This window comes from Oryzias melastigma, linkage group LG19 (assembly GCF_002922805.2).
Source record: "Oryzias melastigma strain HK-1 linkage group LG19, ASM292280v2, whole genome shotgun sequence".
NCBI lineage: Eukaryota > Metazoa > Chordata > Actinopteri > Beloniformes > Adrianichthyidae > Oryzias > Oryzias melastigma.
In genome coordinates this window covers 17,017,736-17,041,394 of record NC_050530.1, presented here as the reverse complement: position 1 = coordinate 17,041,394, position 23,659 = coordinate 17,017,736, and the positions used below count along the sequence as shown (strand labels likewise).

At 43.6% G+C, this 23,659-nt stretch overlaps 2 protein-coding genes across 7 annotated transcripts in view; one reads left to right on the top strand and one right to left on the bottom strand.

Annotated features, from left to right (window-relative positions):
* Nucleotides 1-13: 13 nt before the first annotated feature.
* acbd4 (acyl-CoA binding domain containing 4) lies at nt 14-9,310 on the top strand. Its single transcript, XM_024263379.2, has 11 exons — nt 14-216; nt 2,011-2,162; nt 2,285-2,405; nt 4,091-4,175; nt 4,428-4,548; nt 5,809-5,913; nt 6,230-6,327; nt 6,814-7,003; nt 7,132-7,337; nt 7,408-7,464; nt 8,905-9,310. The coding sequence occupies exons 2-11, from the start codon at nt 2,072-2,074 to the stop codon at nt 9,031-9,033; spliced, it is 1,203 nt and encodes a 400-aa protein (XP_024119147.1). The 5' UTR covers nt 14-216; nt 2,011-2,071; the 3' UTR covers nt 9,034-9,310.
* A 920-nt stretch (nt 9,311-10,230) lies between these two features.
* arhgap23b (Rho GTPase activating protein 23b) overlaps nt 10,231-23,659 on the bottom strand; it is a 42,948-nt gene continuing 29,519 nt past the window's right edge. For 4 of the 6 annotated variants that reach the window (XM_024263401.2, XM_024263398.2, XM_036217166.1 and 1 more), the window contains exons 5-23: nt 23,411-23,489; nt 23,266-23,326; nt 21,154-22,438; nt 20,561-20,669; nt 19,225-19,264; nt 19,009-19,146; nt 17,781-18,089; nt 17,646-17,707; nt 17,447-17,553; nt 17,184-17,296; nt 15,810-15,962; nt 15,621-15,699; nt 13,831-13,904; nt 13,660-13,749; nt 13,456-13,581; nt 13,340-13,384; nt 13,150-13,243; nt 11,753-11,784; nt 10,231-11,682 (exon numbers count right to left, since the gene is read on the bottom strand). In XM_024263401.2, the coding sequence (XP_024119169.1) occupies nt 10,846-11,682; nt 11,753-11,784; nt 13,150-13,243; nt 13,340-13,384; nt 13,456-13,581; nt 13,660-13,749; nt 13,831-13,904; nt 15,621-15,699; nt 15,810-15,962; nt 17,184-17,296; nt 17,447-17,553; nt 17,646-17,707; nt 17,781-18,089; nt 19,009-19,146; nt 19,225-19,264; nt 20,561-20,669; nt 21,154-22,438; nt 23,266-23,326; nt 23,411-23,489 (3,833 nt within the window). In that variant the 3' untranslated portion in view covers nt 10,231-10,845. Of the gene's footprint in view, nt 11,683-11,752; nt 11,785-12,024; nt 12,050-13,149; nt 13,244-13,339; nt 13,385-13,455; nt 13,582-13,659; nt 13,750-13,830; nt 13,905-15,620; nt 15,700-15,809; nt 15,963-17,183; nt 17,297-17,446; nt 17,554-17,645; nt 17,708-17,780; nt 18,090-19,008; nt 19,147-19,224; nt 19,265-20,560; nt 20,670-21,153; nt 22,439-23,265; nt 23,327-23,410; nt 23,490-23,659 lie in introns of all 6 variants that reach the window. The other 2 variants (XM_036217168.1, XM_036217167.1) reach the window with 2 other exon arrangements.

The following is a 23,659-nucleotide window of genomic DNA, read 5'->3' as shown; positions in this document are numbered from 1 at the left end:
TCGCGTGGGCGTGGTTATCTACCTGTCATGTGACCAGACCCGGAAACGGTCGCTGTGCACGACGCACAGTAGGTCAGCTCGGCCCGGTTCGGTTCTGGGTCAATGGACGAGTTCGTGCAGGCTGCAGAGGCTGACCTTTGACCTGTTACAGGCAGGCAGGCGCGCGTGTCAGACTGGGCGCGCGCTCTAAGGGTTTGAGGACGGACTCTCGGTGAGGTAGGAGGCCCGCGTGCACTTCACGCTACACCGAAATCGGTTGAGCCGGGTTCAATCCTCACCATGAAGTGTGATGTTTACTCAGAAGAATTAGGGATCGATTCACCTGATCACTGACAGAGTGACGTAAGTGACGACGTCACTGCTGTCCTTGGAGTGTTCGTGTTTGGTGTCAACAAATGGAGCAGAGGAGTAAACATGGTGTCACTCATTTATAAACAAGACAGATGGGAAATAAATAAACACAGATGTTTGATATTTATGTAAAAATAATCTAGACCTGCATGGCCTTGTGTGAGAAGGTCCTTACCTTAATTCAGGTAACAGAAGGAGGCCTCACCTGCTGCAGGTAGGATCATGACTCCACCTTAACGCAAATACTTAGAAGGAGGATCTTCAACACATAGCTGACCTTCTGGAAGGTGTATTTGTTTCTCATTTGGAACTTTATCTCAGGTAAAAAGCATCAAACCAACAGTCAAACACGGGGGTGGTAGGGTGATGCTCTGTTTGGTACGGTGGCCCTGAAGTACAAATCACATCAACAAAACATTTTAAAAATCACACTGACAATTAAAAAACACACACACACATATATAAAAAGAAAACAGCATAAAAAATGAAAGAACAAAATAAATAAATAAATAAATTAAAATCCAGAAAACAAAATGTAAAAAAAAAATAGGGAAAAAAATCATTTTGGAAGACAAAAGTAATTTACAGAAATAAAAAGGAAATGTCACAAACAAAACACAATAATAAACTGGTAAAGATGGATGATGATATCCAGTATTGTTTCACGTCAAATAACTTAAGTTGAAATGATGGACAAACGTCATCATCCAATCAGTGACCTAGAACATACCTTTTCCGCTTTCTCATTGTGTTTTGTTTTTTAATTTTTTTTTTTTTTTGGAAATAACTTTTGATTTCTGAAATATTTTTCTTCTTTTTCACAGAAACTGGAAATAGTTCTTTTTCTTTTTTAACTGTCATTGTGATTTTTACAATGTTTTTGTGTCGAGTAATTTATTGATGTGAATTGGGCTTTCGGGCCACCGTAGTTTTGCTCCATCCAGAACCTGGAAAGTTTGCTGTTTTTCACAAAAACATGAATTCTGTTCTCTACCAAAAATCCAGAAGGAGGAAATCGTGTTTCCTCAGAGTGAGGAGCATTTCTGAAGAACAACAAGGTGCAGCACATTTAAAGAACAAAATGAGGACTTTGGAGTAAAAGTCCCAACCTGGATTTGGGAAGCTGTGACCTTTTCATGTTAGATGAAGTTCTCCAGAACTGTGGAAGATCATGACTCCAAAGGTTGATCACTTCCTCTTGATCTTTGACTGCTAACACGTTGATTTAAAAAAAAATTTCCTTCAATCTGCTGGAAGGTTTGTGCCTCCAGAATAGTTTCTTCCATTGAGTTTATACGAATCAGAATTGAACTTGATGGATTAATTCCTGATCCTATTTATCATCATGTATCTAATGTGAAGAAGTTTTTGGTTTAAAGTTTTACAGCTGAAGAAAAGTTAGTGCAAAAGCAACAGATTTTATTTCTAAAGTTATGCTAGTTGTTACACAACTGAGGTCTTTGACCCAACTGTGGATTTGAACTCTCAATCTCCTAGTTTTAGAGGACGCTGTACCACAGTCCCACAGCGTTTATATCTACAAACATTTCTCTCTAATGTTGATGTTTGCAGCAGCTTTATGAAGCAGGCCTCCATCTTCTGGATGATTCTAAAATGGAGTCAGGTTTCACAGTGCTGTCGTTCTGCTCTTTGTTGTAGAGTTTGCGTGCTCCATCAGCGCCGCCGCCACCGCCCCCCACCTCAGCAAAGCTCAGGTGTCATGCCCGCCCTGACCATGGCGGAGCCTGCAGTGGATCATCACAAGCGCTTTCAGACGGCCGTGGACGTCATTCACAACCTCCCCAAGAATGGTAAGTGATGTGGACGTTCTCCTCTCACACGCGCAGCAGAGCGCCAACTGGTGGCTCAACGGTGGACCTGCATGCATATGGTTAGATGTCTGAAAGAGATGGTCTCATGATGTGTGTTTCAGGTTCCTACCGACCCTCTTACGAGGTGATGCTGCGGTTCTACAGTCTGTACAAGCAGGCCGTGTGTGGACCGTGTCAAGTCCCCCGTCCCGCCTTCTGGGATCCAGTGGGTCGATACAAATGGTTTGGAAGTTCGATTTCTCTCCAGTAGAAATTCAGTTTGGAGTGGCTGTGTGTAGACTTTAGAAGACCATTGACTGTATATAGAGAACTGGACTAAGCGAGTGTAGAAAATGACTTACTTCCAGTTCCAACCAAATGAAGTAAATTCAGTCACCACTTTTCTGTGATATGTCCGTTGCCATGTTGGAACCAGATATCTTCAGATTGATCCTTGACAGTCTTAGGTTGTGTCCGAATTCCCCCCCTAATCCCTAACTACTAAAAAAACCATATAGTGCAGGACTATATAGTGCCCTGGATTTTAAGGATATTTCCGACACGATGTTCACTACTTTTCTTTCGTTTTTCTGAACGATGTCACCAATTTCACGAAGTGAAAATCGAATACATCTGAACATTTCTCTGTGCTTATTTATGACTCTACTGTGTTCTGATGGTGAAAATGTTGATGATTTATTCAAATTTAACATTAAAACACGTTTTTTTGGTCTAAATTCTTGGACCGCAATGCATTGTGGTCTATATTCGCTAACCTAGTAAGCATCTATGCACGCTAGTTTTTTGCAAAGACTTCTGGGAAGTTTCGAGTGGACTTGATTTTGGAATTAGAAGATATGGACAACACTAGAAAATGACAAATGCACTATGTAGTGATTAGTGGGGAATTCGGACACAATCTTAGTCTACATTTCTATTGCAGCCATTCTCTCAAATCAGCAGTGAGCATGTTAGAAGACCACACCCCCACCACTGACAGTGGGCTCAGGAAAATCTGTCAATCAAACCCTTTGAATGCTCAACGTGAGACCACCTACTTTTTTGAGGCATTGAAATTGTCAGTTTATGACTACAATATCTTGCGATAAAAATAAAGTATAAGAAAAAAAAACAATTAGGATTAACAAGGACATCAAAGCAAAAATGGGAATTCTGACAAATACGATGACTGAGTCATAGTTGTTTATTTCTCTTTAGAAGTCTATGGGATTTGGCTTTCTTGGACCAGCGGTACTTCCTGTTTTGGAACACCAAGGGGAGGGGCTACTCAGTCCAGTTCTCATATACAGTCAATGAACTTGACAGAGTGAAAGAGGAGGACTCGGGCTAACACCACCAACAATCCTTGCTAGTGATGTAACGATTCCGTCAAGCCATAATTCGATTCACTTTTTTAAAGTCACAATTTCGATTTATTTGTTTGTTTTTTCTCAACACAATGAATTTAAAGGTATGCTATTTTAATCATGTTTTTTTGCCCCTTACATTGAACAGAAAGGATTTAATACAGATAAACAAATATACATAATACTGAAATGATCATAAATCCTTTTATACTCGTTTAATGTTATGTTCCACGTGTGGACCGCTCCACGCCCGCGCCCGCTCACCGCAACCCCCCCTCAACCCCAAGCGCGTACTCGCCCGCGCACACATTCACTCGCTCGCACGCTTGCACTCAGCCCAAATGACCGTTAAAAACAAAAAAAGAAAAAGAGACAAAGGACTAACACACCCCGTGACAAACCGATGTGAACATTTTCTGCATCGATGTATAAGTTGGCGAGTTTGAATCGTTTTTGTACCGATTCTCGTAGAATCGTTACATCCTTCATCCTTGCATTAACAGCTACAGTGATCTGTCTTAGATCCATGATCAATCTCAAATGTGTGTGTTTACATGCTAGGGACGCGTGGAGCCGCCTGGGGGAGATGAGTCGAGATGCAGCCATGGCAGCGTACGTGGAGGAGATGAAGAAAGTGGCTCAGGAGGTCTGGGAGTCACACACTCATTCGTCATGTCAGGGCTTAAGCCTCCCCCACATTCAAGTTTATAACATTCATCATCTTTAAGATAAATACAAAGGACATGGCGTTTTCAGATACATCTGTTCAATAAACTTCTACTTTTCTTGTTGTTCTACCGAGTGTCACAAACCCACTGAATACAAACAGAAAAGTCCAACATACGTCCCTCAAATTCAAATGTTGGTCCGTTTTTTTCCTAAATCTGTTTTCGTTCAGGTCATTGACACCATGCCGATGAATGAGACCACGGCGTCGCTCTTCCACCACTTTGAGCCTCTCTACCGGGTGATCGATGACATGCCGAGACCTCCAGGATCTCTGTTTTCAGTCAGAGCAGGTCAGTGAGCAGACACTTTTGGGTTTGTAGATACATATCAAAAGTTTAGTCTAGTAAGTGCAATTAAAATAAAGAAAGTCAGAAAGGTTTTTGTTTGAAGTTCCTCCTTCATTGGATTTACAGCTCTGAGCTCATTGATCGGAATATGGTTGTTATGGATTATTTACGTACAGAAAATGTCTGTTCAGTAAAATCCTATTAGATCAATAGAAAGCAGTAAGTGGAGACAGAAATGAACCATGAATTTATGCTGGATTATAATTTCTGGTGTTACCCAGAGGATGCAGAGGCTCAAGGAGCATTTAAATTAGGGGTGTTGGGAAAAATCGATTCAGTGATATATCGCAATATTTCGTCTGGGGATATTTCCATCAAATTAAAATGTTGACATTCATTATTTATTAGCGTCTTATTTTTGTTCTCCACTTAAACCTCCGACCACTAATTGGCAGCAGAGCACACTGAGAAGCTCTACACCGCCACCAAAACAACAACAACAAAATCTCGCCAAAACCATCTTGTTCTAAACGTTCTGTCTGTCTTGAGGTTTTTGTTGTTTTGAAACTGTAGTTTTTTCTTGGGATGGATACCAACCAAAACTCTCACGTTTTTTTTTTTTTTTTTCTAAGTCATACTCTTAAAAAAAGTAAAAAAAATGTTCTGGTACAGTCTTGGATATATCGGGATACGTATCGTATCACCAGACGCTCGCTGATACTCTCCCTTAATTTAAATGCAAAATTCAAAAGTATTTACTTATAAACAGGGATCAATGCAAGCAAAACAGAGAGGATATGATCAAGTTTGTACTCCTTCCACTGAAGGTTGTTTACACCGATAAATGATGGCTGATCACTGAGCTACAACTGAGGGTGTTGTGATGGGAGGGGTGCGCTCAGCGCCGCTAACATGTGAACGTGGTCACCAACAGTCACACACCTTTTAGCAGATGATTTTAACAGATTACTTTTACAATTGAGGGCAATGTGGGATTAGGCGTCACATCCAAGGAAACAATGGAGTACAGGATTTGAACCCTTGTCCACCCGATAGACTGTTTTGAGTTGGATCTGTGACATCACAGAACAACGAGGCCACCCATCCACCTGATGGATGCTGACGCTAAACGTGTGAGGGTCATTCCATAGGTCTTGACTCAGTTGTCGTTTAGAACCATCAGAATTTTGTTTCTGTGGCTTCAACTTTTCTTGTGAGTCTTCAGTCCAGGTCTGCAACTTCAACTCTTAGACGTGTCTGCAGGTCCTGATGGCAGTCCCGATGGTCCAGCGGAGATGGAAGTTCCAACTGGCTCCAACCAGAACGGCTCTCCAGAAGTTGTGGAGCTCCCAGCCATGACGGCGAACGGTAGGGAGCCGAGCAGATCTGATCAGGGACAGGCTCTGTAGTTCTGAAGCGGTGGTACCCATGGTCCACAGCTAGACCACAGGCTGGTCCGAGAACTGAACTTAACTAAACCAGCCATTGAAATGTTACACGCTTTACAACATCAGGAATTGTCTGATGTTTTCAAATTAATAGAAGACTTCATGCACAGAGGGTGATACTCTTCAGTAACTGGTGTAGCAGAGAAGCTGTTGGTCCTGAGGGGAGAACATGTGTTGGGATGCTTGTTCCTTTTTCCACTGTCCCCATATGTGAAGACGGATCGGTCTCTCTGCAGACGCAGGGGGATCTGAGGGATTCACACTGACCAGCGACTCGGAGAGTGAGATCTTCTGTGACTCTGTGGACTCAGTGGAGCAGCTGAGCGGCACCAAGGTTTGTTCAGCTGCCGTCCCATTGACTGTATAGGAGAACTGGACAGAGGGGGTATGATGTCATTCATAGAAAATGACTTACTTATTAGTTTAACCAAATAAAGTCAATTCGGTCCAGTTTTTTTTGCAATACTGACGTCATTATGTTGGAGCCAGACGACGTCTGTAAACTGTAATTGGTCTGAGTCCTTGTTACTATGGCAACAACTCTTGTCAATAAGGAGGGAGCTTGTATTAAGGCATCTGATTGGTCAGTTTTTTTTACTTAAATAATGTGCAATAAAGGAAAAATATTTAAAAAATACTTAGAGCAAAAATAGATATTGTATAAATATAATAGCTGTTTATGTCTCTATGAGATTTTAGCTTCTTAGAGACTTCCTGTTTAGAATGCCAGAGGGGAGGAGTCACTCAGTCCAGTTCTCATATACAGTCAATATGTCATCTGCAGCTCACAGATCTCTCACGTCTGAACCTCTGCTCTCAGGTTCTGCTCGTCACAGCCAACGGCCACACGTCTCCGCCTGTTCAGAACCAGCACCTTCATGGTCACGCAGAGGGAAGACGGGTAGGAGCCGGTCAGGGTGGAGAGGGAGCCGAGGACAGGAGGGGCCCGGGTCTGTCACGGAGGGGTCGGGGCTCTGGCCAAGACGGTTCTCACTACGGCTGGAGAGAACGTGAGCTGCTGCTGTGTGATGCTTGTTTTAGTCCTTATAGCTCAGAACCCTGTGGTCCAGAAGAACCAGGGAAGCTGCTGTTCATGTTCAGAATTTGATGAAAAGTGTCATTCATCCTGTCTTTGTAGGTGGTGTTTCTCAATCAGCTATGAGGCGAGGGGGCCCTGGTGGTGGTGGTGGAGGACAGGGTGGAGGTGATGGGTTTGAGGGCGGGGCAGAGAGGCAGGACACCCACCTGCAGCAGCAGATCGCTCTGGCTCTGCAGAGGCTCAGGCAGGACATGAGGAGTGTGATGGAGCGGCTGGAGGCGGTGGAGAAGCTCGCCACATCCCAGGTGGGGGCTGGGATTTATGAAGGTCAGGTTCAGCGTTCTAAAGCTGGACTGACTCTTTTTTTATGTGCAGGCACACGGCGCTGAGTGGAGGACATGTGTTCATTGCTCCAACGCTGCGTCACAGCAGGTGAGTTCTGTCCTCTGTGGGTCCTGCTGGGGTTTGGACCAGGCCGGAGATCACATGACTCTCTGTTAATCCATCAAATTCAAACAAATTATTAATTCTCATCATCTTGATTGTGTGAATGCTTCACACTGTAGTGATTCTTCTGCTCCTTTCTGTACATTTTTCTGCACGAACAAACTCAATCACAGCGATTTCAACAATCTTGGTATCAAATCGTTCAGCTTGTTCAGGACATTACTGCTTGTATTTTGGGTATTAATAAACTTTATAGTTTTTGAAATATTGAGCAAAATATTCCCCATAGGAAATGAATGAAAAAGTCTTCAAATTCAGTATTTTTATTTAGATTAGCAACAAGCCTTTATATATATTTAATTATTGCCTATGTCCTAATTTTTTATAGTAACTTTCAAACATTTTTACATTTAGCTCTTATATTAGATTATGCTAGCTCTGTTGGGTAATGTGGCATCAACTTTTTTTAGGCTAATTTGGAGTTTAGGAAAATGATAACGTTTTCAGCTAACTTGTTATCTACCGAGTTTTCTATGCTAGTTTGGAGTTTAGCTCATATTTTAGCAACATGCTAACATTTTTGGCTGATTTGTTATGTACTGAGGTTTTTATAGGCTAATTTAGAGTTTAGCTTCTAATTTAGCAACATTCTAACGTTTTTGACTAATTTAGTTTACTGAGGAATTTTAAGCTATTTTGGAGTTTAGCTAGTATTTGAGCAACAAATTGGCTTTTTTTTGCTAATTTGGTGTCTACGAAGGTTTTTGGAGCTAATTTGGAGTTTAAATCATATTTAAGCAACCTACAAAATATTTTACAAACATGGCATGGATGGAAGATTTTTAAGCAATTTTACAACAAATTTTTCAGAAATTTCGGTCAGCTTTAGTGCTCTTTCATAGTTCTTTAACGAAATTGCTAGTCTTTTAGCAAATGCAACATTTTGCAAATAGCTTTTGCCTTTTTAGCAAATCCCTTAAGGAATTACAGTAAATTGCATCACCATTTTCAGCAAAAAGCTTCAACATGTTTAGTCACTATTTTCAGCAAAAAGCCTTCACACTGGCATTATCGCCAGTAATGCAACTTTTCTAGTTACATTTGTGTCAGACAATTGAAAATGTGCAGGAAAAACCCCTCTACCGCCTCTACCGGAACAATAATCCACTACAGGACAGTAAACATGGACCAAGCGCCATCCAATGGGTTTTTAGGGAAAGTTTGGGTCATTCCAATGAGGTAGGGGTCTCAGAAATGTAACAAATAAGATACGAATGGTGATACAGGGTTAACAATAGATGGCTGTACTAATCCTGACTCCAGGTTACATTTTTGTGGTTATTTTGGATTTCTGTGATGGTTTGGTGAACCAGCTCCAGACGCCGACCTGCGACCTGCTCACGGTGTGTGCTGTCGTTCTCCCAGGAGGAATCGTGGTGGCCGTTGGACGTGTCGCCTCACACCGTGCTGCTCTTCCTGCTGTGGCCGTTTGTGGCTCAGGGCCTGGTCCACCTGCTGAAAAAAGCCCACCAGAGGAGCCGCACATCGTCATGAGACGAACAGAAGAGGTTCCACATCTCTGCTGTTCTACGGAAGGACATCAGGACCGGATCCTGATCGGGTCTTGACACCTGAAGATGGACCTCATTGGTCTGATGTGACATTCGATATATCTTCATGAAAAGGAGGAGTTTGTCTGAGTGAATGAATGACTCGGAGTATGATTGTATGATAATGTTTGGAAATCCTCTGTGAAGATGCAGAAAGCCACCAGCAGGTGGCAGCACTTTCACCATAGAATAGATAATAAAGCATCTCCTCACTGTTTGGTTTCAGGCTCATGAACTGCTCATGATTTTGGGTCATTAGTACTTTCTACCTGAACATGAAGATTCAGACTAAAACCTACAACAGAGAGCAGTGGGAGGAGTTAGCCGCAGGTGATGCACTCCTGAAAGATGGCGGCTCGCACAAAATGACAGAATTTATCAGATAAATTTCAATTTTGTTTTAAAAGTATTTGAGTGAAAAAAATGAGGAGAAAGTTTTTGGATCTGATGAAAAACGAGAACGAACCCTAACTGCTAATAAAAGTTATTAAACATATTAAACAGAGACTTTGGGATGTGTTACTGCTGGGCCGTATGGGTGTGTTTCTGGTCCCTGCGCTTTTTCTCATCCTCTTGCACAGGTCCAGGTGTTTGAAAATCAGATGGTGGAGAAAAAAGATCCACCGTAGGAGTTCTATAGGCGTTAGGGGTGCTTTTCATTCTTTCCCCTGCATTCATGCACTCTTTAGTTTGGTTAATACTCCTTCCACAACTCATTTAACTCATTTAACACTACACCTTTAAATTTCTTGTTATTTTGTGGTTTATTACCTTTTTTAAACATACTTTACATGATAAAATTGGCTTAATCTCCTTTCTTCCTGGTTATGTTTTAGAGCCAACCATAATAAATTGGGGGCTCGTCTGGCATTTTACAAACACCTGCACCAAGCAAGAGAAGGGGAAAAAAAGGCAGGCACTAGAAAAACACCCACAAAGGCAAGAAATAGCTCTAGTTTAAATGGTACCCCTCCTTTTTAAACCTCAGTTTACCTGCTTTAATACTGTTCAACAATAACATCTAACATCCAAACACCAATGGATTGGTGACAAAGAGGAAAAAAAGCGTCCTCCAGTGCAGCTGTTGCATTATGGGAAATACTCCATTCCTTAGTCATCCCCAAAATAACCAACAGACCCATTCCAAAACAAATAATTTATTTTATATTCATATAAACAGGTTAGAAGTTATAAGTTGGTCCTTGAACGGTAGGAGCGTGCAGAGATACAGAGACGGCTGGAGATAAGGGGCGGCCGACATGTTTTCTTCACGTTTTTACAAAACTAAAAGTTACTTTTTCATCAATTCCATCGCAGAAAAAACAAAAATCCAGATTATTTGCTGGCCTGTTTTTGTCAAGACGCTTCTTGGACCTGCAGGCTGTCTGTCTTCATGAATGTTTGGATGCTTTTACTGTAACAGTTCAGTTTGCTTTAAACTGCCTTAAGTACCTCTCAACTCAAAAATTCATTTAGGCAGAATTTCACTTTGAGCAGGTCACTTCACAAAGGGGTCAAACTGAACACATATAGAAGAACCTGTTTCCTTTCCTGCTCAGAGAACACATCAGATATTGTTTTTGTTCACACCATTTAAAAACAAGATTAGTGTAGAGAAGTGGGGTGAGTGGGTCCCTTCCTCCACAGTTTGCTGCTTAAAGCCTCGTTTTCTCATCTTTGAAAGTGGAAATAGCAATTGTCAGGAGGTCAGGGTGTATTGGATACAACTTAGCCTCACGCTGGGGGGTAGACTGTCTCAAACCACCACAGTGTGGCGCCGCAGTGCCCTCGTTTTGTCCCGTGGGGCCAACCCCCTCAGGACCACAGTGGAAGACCTCTGAGCTCTCGGGTCGATCCAGGAAGGAGAAGAGAACGAGAAAGGGAGGGAATCCATTTTCTGGAGTGACCCAGGACTAAGAACTGATCCCCGTGGCCCCATTGTCCCCTCCATCACCCTGATCACCTCCACCTTGTCTGCTCTCCATCCTCTGGCTCTCCGCTCACTCTTGTCCAGCTCACTGTCCAAGCACATGGACCGGGCCCTGGCCCGTTCTCCAATGTTCTTCCTGAATCGGACTGACTGGCCCATGTGGGGCGGCTGCATCCCCTGACGGCTGGGCGGCTGATATAGGTTGGGATACATGCTGGGGGGGACCCAGAAGGGAATAGGTCGTCCTCTGGCCGGACTGTGGCCCTTTAGAGGGTAAGGGTCAATAGGAGGCGGGGCTCGAAGACCAGAGTGATGGGGTGAAGGTAAGTCGCTTCTTCCCCTGTTTCCAATTTCAATCTCCTTTTCCAGGTCTTCTCTCCACTCCTCTGCTCCCCCAGCGCTGTCTGGAGTCGGTTCGTCTCCCCCCTGCCCTTGCTCGCTTTTGGAAAAGGTATGTCCCTCCTTGGCTGGCTCTTCCTCCTCTCTGTCCTCCTCTTCTCCATAGTTGGTGGCTTTCACTGGTTCATGGTCAGAGTCCTCGTCGATGCTGCTGCTGCTGGGGGGGGCGCTCAGGCATTTCTTACGTTTCCGGGTCACAGCTGAGACAATGGACTTGGGAAGGAAGTCCATGGGATTCAGGTCTTTCTTGGGGGTTGATGAGATCTGAGAAGTGGAATTCCAGTCAGGAAACCATCAGAAGCTCAAGAGTGAACTTAAGAAGGATTTGTCTTACCTTGGACTTAAAAGAATCGCTGGTGGTGGAACCTGAAAAAAAGAAGAGGAAGAACTTTACACCTCTGTTGAGAAGGAGGAGCAGTCCTGATGGAAATGCAAGAACAATCCAACTGCAACCTCTCAAGAGGAAATCATTTTTTAAGTGAATCCAATGGCTTTAGCACGACAGATGAGAGGTGAAGGAACCAACACTGTACGAGACAGAGGAGGAAATGAGTCCAGACATGCACACCAACACCCAAACACGCAAGGAGGAAGACCTGCTCCTACCGAAGAGGCTGGTCCAATGTCTCAGCTAGAAAGGTGAGGCGGGGAGGGTGCAGAAAGGTCCAGAAGAGAGAGATTGAGACAGAGCGGAAGAGGTGGTGAGAATCCAGGAACACGAGAGCAGAGCAAACAGGGACAGAGAGGAGCTCAGGTCAGCCTCTAGTCATGGCTGCCTGTTGAACACAGAGGTAAAACTCTTCGAGCATCTCAGAGAACTATTAGTTCCATGCTCTGCCACCAGAGTTAATCTTTGCAAGGCCGAATCCAAATTACTCCCCCACATCTTCTCCCTACCCTACATTTAGCCCTCCAAGCCAAGAGATATGAAAAATAGTGTCTTCAAACCTTGACATTACAACCACTCGATGACATCATGAACAGTCGCCAGTCATCTAAGTTAGCCCGTAGCTGCCAGCGCCGAATCTATAATTCCAAAATTGAGTGCCCTAGAAATTTCCCAGAAGTCTTTGCAAAAAACCAATGTGCGTCGATGCTCACTACATTAGGGAATATAGACCACAATGCATTGTGGTCGAACAATTTTTGTGAAAACAATGTGCTTAAAATGGCCTCTGACTCTTTTGTGTCGCTTAATGCGCCTTATAAGTTCAAATATAGACAAATTGTTAACCGTGTGCCCTATTGTGTGAAAAATACCATAAATTATCAATTTTTTTTTATGAATTCAAGAAGTTATAAGTCTCTATTTTTTTATCTTAAAGGTCAAAATGCACAAAGGTCAATCTTCGTGGGCCTCTGTGATGTTCTAAAAGTGAACAGCTTTCATTAGAAACTCTGAAAGAAGACTGTTTTGTTAAACATGTATCAAACCTCTTCTTTCTTTTAATGTTATCCCTTAACAACCAAACTACTATTAACCAGATCCCTCACACATGTCCAAATGACCAGAAAAAATGGCAAAACATGAAAAGACACAATGGGTTTAGCAGCTATGTTGATCCCAAGCGCCAAAGCATTGTGTTATCTCCACTGCTGATCTCATCCAAGGTCACCTTAGATGAAGCATTTTTTAATAACCAAATGTAAATGCTTGTAAAATCCTCTCTCAGTCTGCTCATCCCAGAATTAAACCCACATCCAGGATCCAAACAGCAGCTTCATCCTCACCTGAAGTGTCTCCAGGCATACCCGGACGCCCGATGTTGGACAGCAGATGGTCAATGTTGGGCGCAGGCTCGATGCCCTGCTTGTCCTCAGGAGCCTACAAATGAACACACAATGTGACAAAGGACATCTGAGCATGAGCAGTCCTTCCACTCATGCTGTTCTTTCCAGCAACAAAAACACAACAAGGTACCTTCTCATCCTGGTCCAGATCCGCATCGCTGAAGAACCAGTCGTGCTGTTAAAGGAAGATCAGGAGGGATGAGCTGAGAGACAGATAAATATTCTGCTGCTGCGCTGGGTTCTTACATGCACAATGAGAGTCTCCACTATCTTGTAACGGTCGGGCATGTGGGTGACCATGTCGGTCATGTTGTCCTCCGACGTCCTTACCAGTGTGGGGCCAAACACCAGGGCTAAATTTCTAGGTTCCATCTGTGTAACGAGGTGTAAGACCTGTCACTAATCACAGTTCACATGTGCAAAAAGAGATTTCCCCCACAACAACGTTACCTTATTCTTTTCAGAGTGATCTGCCACTCTCTTCAAATGGCCAACCAGGAACTTCAGGGTGTGATGATAGTAATCTGGAAGGTCGTGAATCTGGAACGAACCAAGAAACAGATTAACAGAATTTATGCTCCAAGCATGAATAAAGTGTATATCTGGGTCTTTTGAACATACCAGTTTCTTCATGGTTTTCAGCCTTTCCTCCGTGTCTTTGATCCTATTGGCTTCAATAAAGTCACTGTATTTGTCTGTAGACAGAACAATGATGGATGTTTCAACATTACAGGGGTAGCGTCAACAAAACAAAATTTAGCTAATATATATTTATTTTTAAGAATTGTAGTTTAAATAAAATAGTTTAGATTAAATAAAACTGTCACTGACAAATGTGTGTGTATGGTGATTGTGAAAATGTGTGATTTGATTCCAAACATGTTGATGCCATCGACTTCTTTATTTATTGCAGATAAAAACAAAAGCTACAAAAGGTTTGTGTTTGGTAGACTTTTAAGTTTCTTTTTCACAACAATACTGCTTTTTAAAATAATCTCATGCGGTCAAAAAGTCATTTTTATTTCTTTTTAACTGGAATCACAACACCATAAAAGAACCATTTGTTTGTTGGGTTATGGTCATAAAATGTTTACTAAATTTGACTCTCCAACTGACTTGTGTCCATTTCAGAATCCCAGATTTTACATTAAGTCTGCCCGGTTGTTATTCATTTAAAAATGCTTTTCAGTTAACAGAAAAATGTCAAGACATCAGAGTAGGACTTAAATAATTCCAAGTTCTCTTTAAAATATTCTCTTAAGTTCAGAAACATCTACAATTTCTTTGCTTAAATGTTTTAGTCTTTTTTAGGTTGTGAGTCTGAGGCCTAAAGGATTCAAATGCAAATTATGTCCACTGGGATCAAACGAACATTCTCATTCCCAAGTCGTCACATATTGACATTTGGTTAAGGCTCCTTCCCCCTTAAGGCCACTCTTTGACGTTTCGGGTGTCCCTAACTTGTCATCTTTTGATGTGCTGGCTGTTCATAAAATCAAGGGGCTCCAACTATTGGGACACTGTACCAGATGTGGTACTGCATGCACTCTGGTCCTTAGGATGTACAGGTACCCTAACCATAACCTGGTACTGGTTTGTGTCCGGGTACTGTGTCCGGTCCGTGCCCGATACCAGTTCGGAGACGGTAAAGCGTCAGGTCCAGTGTTGGGTTAGGGTACCTGTACCAGGTTTAAGTACCAGTGCGCTCAAGTTTCGGTCCTGGACCGCGTCCCAGAGGTTGGAGACCCGTGACTTAATGAGAACTGCCAGTACGTCAAAAACGACAACTTGGGGACACACAAAACATCAGTGACGCGGAGTGGTCCTTAACCAAGCATCAATATGTGATGACTTGGGAGTGAGAATGTGTTGATCAAATACAAACCTTAAACTGAGTTTGGTTTCAGCAAGTGAATTCTCTCATATTTGCTAAGAACTCTAAAAGTCAGTAAGATGAACTGTTTATCTGTGCTACCTCATTATGGTTATTCAACAGACCAATCTTTGTGGTTGTCATTTGAATCAGCCAAACTTGAATTTTGAAAAAGGTGTTTGCCAGTGTTTGAATCACAAAACCCCAGATCTGCTTTCTTAACAGAAGATACTTTGGTCATTCAAGGAAGATCTTCTCAGTACTGACTTCACACTAGACTATATCTAAATTAGTGCTCAACATCATTCTATTCTTACTATAAGAGCACCCACAATCCCCTCAAACCCCTTTAAGTATCAAATGTTCCCCATTTGTTATTTCCTGGACTTTTGTATTTGCTTTTATTGTTAAAAAGCACTTTGGAAACCTGATATACGAAGTTAATTCATTAATGAAATGACAGACCAGTAACAAAAACAAAGAGATATCATAGTGTCATTAACATTCAATCAAAAAAGTTTTTTCTCAACTTTCTTACCATCAGTGAACAGAGGCTCAGGCAGTTTTCTGAAGAAGGATTTCAGCAAACTACTTATGACATTGAGGTCCTGCCATCTCTGTAAAAACAGCGAAGCAGAATCACAAAAACAATTCCATCTCTGAAAACACTTTGAAGACTCAACCCAAAACTGAGGGTTTTCAGATATGTGAGGCACGGCTTCCACACCTCTTCAGTGGTGTTGATGTCCAGGCCCTTGTTGAGATGCTCCTGGAGGTTGGACACCATGGCATTGTTACCAGGTACACGATAGATTCCAGTGTACTCCAGACCCGTGGTTTCCACAACTCCACAGCACATCTCCACAATGAGAGGAACAAACTGTGGGCAGACGTGAGACTCCTCTGAGGGTTTGTGTAACCAAGCAAGTCCTGAGAAGGATTAGGGTTATGTAGGAATACTCTTTACGTCTATACACACTGGCCAATTTATTAGGTACGCCTTGCTAGTACCAAGTTGGACCTATTTTAGCCTTCGGAACTGCCTTAATCCTTCAGTGGAATAGCTTTAACAAAGTTCTGGAACATTCCTCAGAGTTTGGTCCATATTGACATAATAGCTTCACACAGTTGTTGCAGATTTGTCGGTTGCACATCCATGATGAAAATCTCCCGTTCTACCACATCCCTAAAGTGTTCTTTTGGGTTGAGATCTGGTGACTGTGGAGGCCATTTGAGTCCAGTGAACTCATTGTCATGGTCAAGGCTATGCCGTTGTAACCATGTGCACTTGGTACTAAGAGGTTCAAAGTGTGCCAAGAAAATATCCCCCAGACCATTATATTACCACCCTGAACCGTTGATACAAGGCAGGATTGATCCACGCTTTCCTGTTATTGATGCCAAATTCTGACCCTACTATCCAAATGTTGCAGCAGAAATGGAGACTCATCAGACCAGACAATGTTTTTCCAATGTTTTTTGGTTATTAGTGTTACTGTTGTCTTTCTATCAGCTGGAACTAGTCTGGACATTCTCCTCTGACCTCTGGCTTCAAGAGGCATTTCTGCCCACAGAACGTCCAATCACTGGATATTTTCTCTTTTTCTGACCATTCTCTGTAAACCCTAGAGGTGGTTGTGGGTGAAAATCCCAGCAGTTTCTGAAATACTCAGACCAACAACCATGCCACGTTCAAAGTCACTTCAATCCCTTTTCTTCCCCATCTTGATGCTCGGTTTGAACATTAGCAGATTATCTCTACCATGTCTACATGCCTAAATGGGTTGAGTTTCTGGTACGTGATTGGCTGATTAGAAATTGGCGTTACTGAGCAGTTGGACAGGTGTACCTAAAGAAGTGGCCAATGAGTGCATTCTTATAATGCTTGCCTCTTCGTCTTTGTTCAGTATCTTATTGTTGAGCTTGTAGTAGTTCCCTTGTAGTTTTCATAATAGGAACCACCAGTAGCAGAACAAAAATATATCCACAATTTCGACCAATTACTCCATAATAGCAAAGTTACAAATTCTGGTTTACTGTAAATTAAGACGTTATCTTTGTTCTCATCTTACTTTGTGTCTTCCAATGTGGTCTCACTTACTTTATGGTTGACAGCAGGTTGACAGTCCTCCAGTCGAATCCCAAAAGCTTTGGGGCTGCTTGTCTTCTTTGCTTTCTTCATGAGACTGATGCCCCACAGTGCCTTGTTCTCATCTATGGGCACGACACAGAAACGTGTTCTAACGTGAAGTTGAATGTCTGGATCATTTTGACTGATCATATCATAACAGGATATTTTAGTCACGGATACTTTGACTCAACAGCATTTAGATGACTGTAAAGCGAAACCATGATGGGACCAACCTGATCTGGAGACTCGGTTCACAGAAGCGTTGTCAGTTTTGGCAAAAAGGAAGGGAGGCATCATTCGGTGGGATTTTGGCGAAGAGTCTGGCTTGTTTCCTGTCAGGCTGCACAATGAACAGACACCCAGGATGAAAAGCTTTACTCCAAAGCCACAACACAACAAGAAACTGTTTTGAACCAGGTTTATCTTGCTGACCTGTGTTTGCGGTAATCATTCAGTTTCTTGTTGATGAGAGCTTGTCTTGAGAAACCGATCTCCTGGAGGTCAAGGCAGATGAGTTAGATAACTCCTGTGTATTAATGTGCGCATTATATCAAATGCAAATCTGACCTCATTGTCTGTTTTGCTGCTCTCCCTGATGACCCTGATCCAGGCCAACATGCTGTCCCTGTCCTCGGCCTGCAGCAGGTACTCGCAGAAGTCTTGCGTGGTCAGTCTCAGGGTGTGCTTTCGCTTGGTCTCACTGTAGGCAATATCAATGAGACAGCCACGGATACAGATCGGGGGATGCTCTTCCTGGCTAGGCCCCGCCCCTGCAGCATGGAGCACAGCCTCCCGCTTGTCTTTATAGAGGAAAAGCAGGTGGGAGCGTAACACTGTGAAGGCGTGCTTCCAGGGTCGTATACTGCCGCCCACTTTCTACAATGACAAACACAGAGACAGGAGTAACGACTTTAGATCTTTATGTTATTTTTTCTTCTTCATCTTCAAGTTTTTGAAGTTTTTTAACGTGAAAATTGTGAATTGTGAACAACTACATTTTGCAAAACTGATTTTCCCTCTTATTATGGTTGGGGTCTCCAGAAAAGATGGTTGGCAAAGCTCTAACATCCTGGAAGAATTTGGAGAAAAACTGCTACTCTCCCTTAATAGAAGAGTCAGTTGAGAGAGCTTGGATACCTCGCAAAAATAACTCCTGGACTCTTCATAAAGAGGCATCGCAAGCATGTCTATTCAGTAAGAGGCCCTACAGCCTTGGAGAGCCTCCATTTCCACCTGGAAGAGCCGGAAGAGGTGGGAGAGGGAGATTTGTACTTTCTTGGATGGATGGATGGGTGGATGGGTGGATGGATGGATGGTATCCTGGAACTCGTATGCTTAAGTTAGGCATCAGTTCCTTATTTGAAGGGTAGTATTGGGCCTTGTCTAAAAGGACTGAACTTTGATTCTCAGTTAATATTTTTTGAACATAGTCCACTCATGTCTCCACTTGATGAAGAAAAATAGTGTAAACAAAAGCAAAAATGCAGTCTGACTCTGTCTAAACTGCCAATTCTCCAAAGGTTCAAATGTCCAGCATTCCACGACACAAGAGTTGCCCAGTTGTCTGCGGACTCAGAACACAGAAAAGTCTTAGGATCCATTATGGTCCCAACCACAGTCTCATTGTGTTAGTGTGAGAACAGCAGAAGAATGTTCAGTAAAGCAATCTCTCATTAGCATAGCCATGGTCTTGGTTTCCCACACTGCAGTCAGCTGATGGTGGGAAAAATGTCCTTCTCTGTCTTAGCTGAGCACACACTTTCCTGTAAAAATCATGGCTGCGATATACACTTACTTTTCCCTTCTCTGTCAGGATCTGTTTGTAATGCAGCCAGCCCTCCTTGCGGACATCACTAAAGGCTGTGGTTCCCAGCTCTGAGGTGGAGTGACGCTTTGAGCAGGCCTCCTCCTGAGCCTGCAAGCTCTCCAGTGACTGAAACACAGTGAGAGCATGTTAACACGCTTAAACCACCCAAGAAATACATGAAGCCAACTTTTGACAAGAACTAACCCCATCAGTGAAGAAGCTCCTGACCCTCTTTGGTAGTTTTCTGAAGAACACACAGAGCACAGTTCAGATTAGCAAACAACACTTTGTATCTCAAACACAATTACTCTATAACTCCACAATAAACATCAAATGTGCTATTTTCTCCCTCCTAAGCCTTCAACACCAGAGCTCCAGTGTTTATGTTCTTTGATTTATTGTACAAAATATGGTGGTGTTGTCTAAGTTTCCTACAGGCCCCAATTGGGTCGAGTCTGAGGGTACAATGTGGAATCCCTCTCCCATGACCCCATCACCAGTAGGAGAGCTCAGAAGGGGCTGGTGTAATGTGGTTTGGGTGGCAGTTGAAGGCGAGTGTCTTGGCGGCCCAAAACCCTGCATCGAACTTGACTTTCCATCCCTCTCTGGGAGGGAAGGAGCCTGAACTTGGATGTACTGGCTAGACATAGTTGGCCTAACCTCCCGTACACCGTGGGTTCTGAAACTTAGTCCTTCAAGAGGGGTTGAACTGTCAACCATTCTGGACTTACGCATGGTGAGAAGCAGACGGGCCAAAGTTGGCTTACTCGTGAGCCCCCAGCTCACCCCCTAAGTACTGGAATTCCCCACGATGGACGAGAGGGTCATGTCCCCTCGCCTTCAGATGTTGGATAAGTCTCTGATTGTGGTTTCGGCCTAAGGACCGAACAGCAGTTTGGAGTACCCATTCATCTTGGTGTCCCTCGGAGAGGTATGAATGGTCTCTCTGAACTGAACCCAAGCAGTGTTCTGTTCTTGGACTTTTGTGCTCATCATAGTGTGTCCATAATGAACATGTTTGAGCATAAGGTTGCACATCAATACATTTGACACCAGGACTGCCTTGGCAGGAGGTTGATGATCAACTTTGTAGTTGTTTCAGGCAACCTTCAGTCATGTGTCTTGGTCACTCGGATAAAGAGAGGGGCAGAGCTGTCCACTGATCACTACCTGGTGGTGAGTTGGATTTATTGGAAAGGAGGGTGGAAAGACTCAGTCGACCCAAACGTACATTAAGTTTTTAGAGTGGACCATAACTGCCCTCACAGATTGATACAGACTGTCTGTTGGCAAAAAATGGGCAAAACAGTCTATGTGCCCGACCAGGTCAATCCTTACATCACCAAGTGCTGCAAAACAGGAATGCACCGGTGTAAAACACTCCTGCAAAGAACACCTGCGGAGAATGTCTCTCTTAATTGGAGAGGACAGAGATGAGTCACAGTTCTCGAGCTGACAACCAGATGGAGCAGTCTGGCCTTGTAGGTTGGCTTTTGAAGATAGCTTTAGAAAATAATTGATAAAATCATTATTTACTCACGAAAAGACATGCCCTTCTTCTCTGAATGTGTTGAGACCCTCATCGCAGGACTTGGACCTTTCAGTGGTGATGGCCAGAAGATAGGAGGACCGACGGCTTTTAATGCTGCCTGAAGACAGGATTGATTGTAGAGAAAAAGAAGTGGACAGTTAAATGAGATCAGCTGCAATGGTAAATGGTGTATACTTGTATAGTGCTTTTCTACCTTCTTTGAAAAGCACTACACAGTCACAGACTCATTCACACATTCACACACTGGTGGTAGCTCTGCTGCCAAACATTGGCACCCACCTTCCACCAGAGGCAATTTGGGGTTCAGTGTCCTCCCCAAAGACACTTTGACATATGGGTGGACAAGGTGGGAATCAAACCAGCAATCTTCCGATCAGATTTTTACTATCATAATCAGACAGTTGGGATCAAGGGCGAGGCTACTAAGCTCAGCTCTGAAAGCCACGCCCCTTCAGAGGAGATTTTGATAACAGAGGCTTCAGATCAACATGAAAAATGTTTTTGTTTTTTTTAAAGACATTTAGGTTGTCATTTAGATTTCCTGATCAGTAATCAAATGCAACAGAGAAAACTTGACTAACCTATGAAGGGAATAGAGGACAGCGAGTCAAAGGCATGCTGTGCCAAACTGCCGTTGGCTCTGCGGCTGGGGGTAGATCCAGGCGAGGGTGTGGTTGAAGTCAGCTGGGAAGACACCTCTGCTGGTGGACTGTAGTGTGAAGGCATCAAAGGGGGCTTTGGTCTCAACACTAACTCTGAGGACATGACCTCTCTGTACTCCCCAGCCTGGACTGCCTCCTCATCTGAGGCAGACAGAACCGTAGCAGACTGGGGCCGGGCTGACAGCACTATTTCCTTGTTTTCTGTGGTGCCGGGGCTCCAGTGGAGGTGGGGGCCTCTATAGCTGGGTTCCCTGAGAGACTGGGTGTGTTGTAGGACGTGACCGGCTTTGTTGGAGGGTTTTCGACTTTTATACCCCCCCAGCTCCTCCTCTTTCACTCGTCTCGTTTGGGGTTCGGCTACCTGCTGACCTGGCTGCCTGCTGCTAGGTGGCATCATGGTAGGGGCTGTGCTGTGTTGATGTCCTCCTGAGGCTTTTTGCTCAGGATTCTGGGGAATGATTTTGGAACGCGAGGAGACCAGCTGTGAGGCTTGTGTTAGAGTTTCCACGGAGCGCCCATAGTTGTGCTCGTATTCAGCATAGGCTGCCATTAGGCTCTCTGAGCAGGGCCTGCCCCCAGAGTCCGATGTTCTGCCACAACCCCTCAACCAGCGGGGGTCATGGGATGCAGCAGCTGCTGGGTGGTGGAGTAGCAGGGTTTCTCTTCTGCGTTGGCCAGCAGAGGTGGTAAGGGCGGGGCCAAGTGCCAGACTCAACCCCAGCTCCTCTAGTTGATCTTGAGATATACTGCGGTGGTGGGAGGACACGTGCTCTGCCACCTTGGCCTGGCTGTAGTACCAGTCCGACAGGGCCTGGCTGCAGGGGGGGCTGGTGTATGAACGGAAGGAGGTTGGCAGGCTGTTCTTTCGAGGTGGGGGCAGTGTTGCAGAGGCAATGGCAGCATTGTGGTTAGCAAAATGAAAATCGAGTGCATTGATGGCAGAGAACTGTCCTCCGTTTCTCCGTGCCGGACCGTAGCTGGACTCGTCAGAAACCCCGGACCAGCCGGGGGTGAGGACGGCGTCAGCAGAGGGGCAATTATCCATTGCACTGAGTCTGCACTGCCAATTGTCCGGGGGTGTGTGGCTGCCAGGACTGGGCTGACACTTGGTGGAAGGGTAGCAGAGGGGAGGGGATTCTCTGAGATCCAGCCCCTTACTTGAGCGAAGGATATCGCCCCTTAGAGAGGCATCTTGGGAGTACGCCTGCAGAAAGAAGTGCACAGCAACACGTAAAACATCAAAGATAAAACTGTCAGAGCAGCTGGAGATGGCAGAGGATGAAGAAATCAAGATTTTTATGAGCCGTTCACAAAAACGATGGTAATACTCAGACAGTTTTTCTCTTTTTTCATCTGAAATTAGGCTTCTAGGTACTATAATTAAATTACAACGAAAGAAATGTGTTTTCACAGCTTTCAGTTGGGTACGGTGGCCCTGAAGCTCAAATCTGTCAACACTAAAACATATAAAAAATCCTAAAGACAATGAAAAAGGGCAAACAGCAATAAAGTGTAAGTGTAAAAGTGAGAGTGTAAAAAGATGGATGACGGGAAGTGAGGTCAGGCTTACTCAGCGCCAGTGGTCTCGCTCACAAATCAAAGGGGAGTTTCTACTGAACTACTGGTGCTTGAAGGAAATATGTCTTAAAAAAATCACACTTTAGAAAAAAAATTGGCTTAAAATTACATAATCATATGTAAAAGACAACAGCTTTTAGAATAGATCAAAAGACAGTTCGGGTAGAGCATCCGTCTGCTTTTCCTCCAATCAGTGATGTCCCATTGTACCTACGTTTTCCGGTTTCATTTCATTTTAATTCCTATATTTGCTTTCCAAAAAGTTCATTTTAAGACTTGGAAGACTTTGGTTTGATTTCTAAAATGTAAAGCTTTTAAGCTTTCAACCATTTTCCCCATTGACATACCGTAACTGCTTACGTGATCAGCTGATTCACAGAGAAAAAAACACATACTAACCTTCCCAACCTTTTAGAGAATGGATGTGAAGAGAAAGTAGAAGATAATACTCACACTTACCAACTGCAGCACATCCTCATCCTTTGGCATGATGGAGAGCTCCAAGATATCTTCACTGCAAACACAAAGGCATACATCAGTGATGATCTGGGAAGTAGCATTAGAAATGTAAAGATTTCCTGATGCTGCCAACTCCTACCTGTTTTGGATAAGCATGATGACCTGTGAGTAGGTCTTCCCCAGGACTGACTCTCCATTCACCCTTACCAGTCTGTCACCTGGAGAACACATGCGTACTTAGAAAAATTAAGGAATCTGAATACAAGTGATTCTTTGTATGTTGTCCTTGGTGAAGAACCAGAGCTTGTCAGAGTAAAGTGGTGCAAGATGAGCTTTGCCTGTTTAGCAGGTTACAGATTGCGTACTATAGACATAGCCTAGTTACCAA

Excerpts from the sequence above, each read along its gene's own strand:
- acbd4 (XM_024263379.2), top strand. The coding sequence starts at position 2,072 with ATGCCCGCCCTGACCATGGCGGAGCCTGCAGTGGATCATCACAAGCGC. Across the intron at positions 2,163-2,284 it reads TCACAACCTCCCCAAGAATG|GTTCCTACCGACCCTCTTAC; the intron begins GTAAGTGATGTG and ends TGTGTGTTTCAG. Across the intron at positions 2,406-4,090 it reads CCAGTGGGTCGATACAAATG|GGACGCGTGGAGCCGCCTGG; the intron begins GTTTGGAAGTTC and ends TTTACATGCTAG.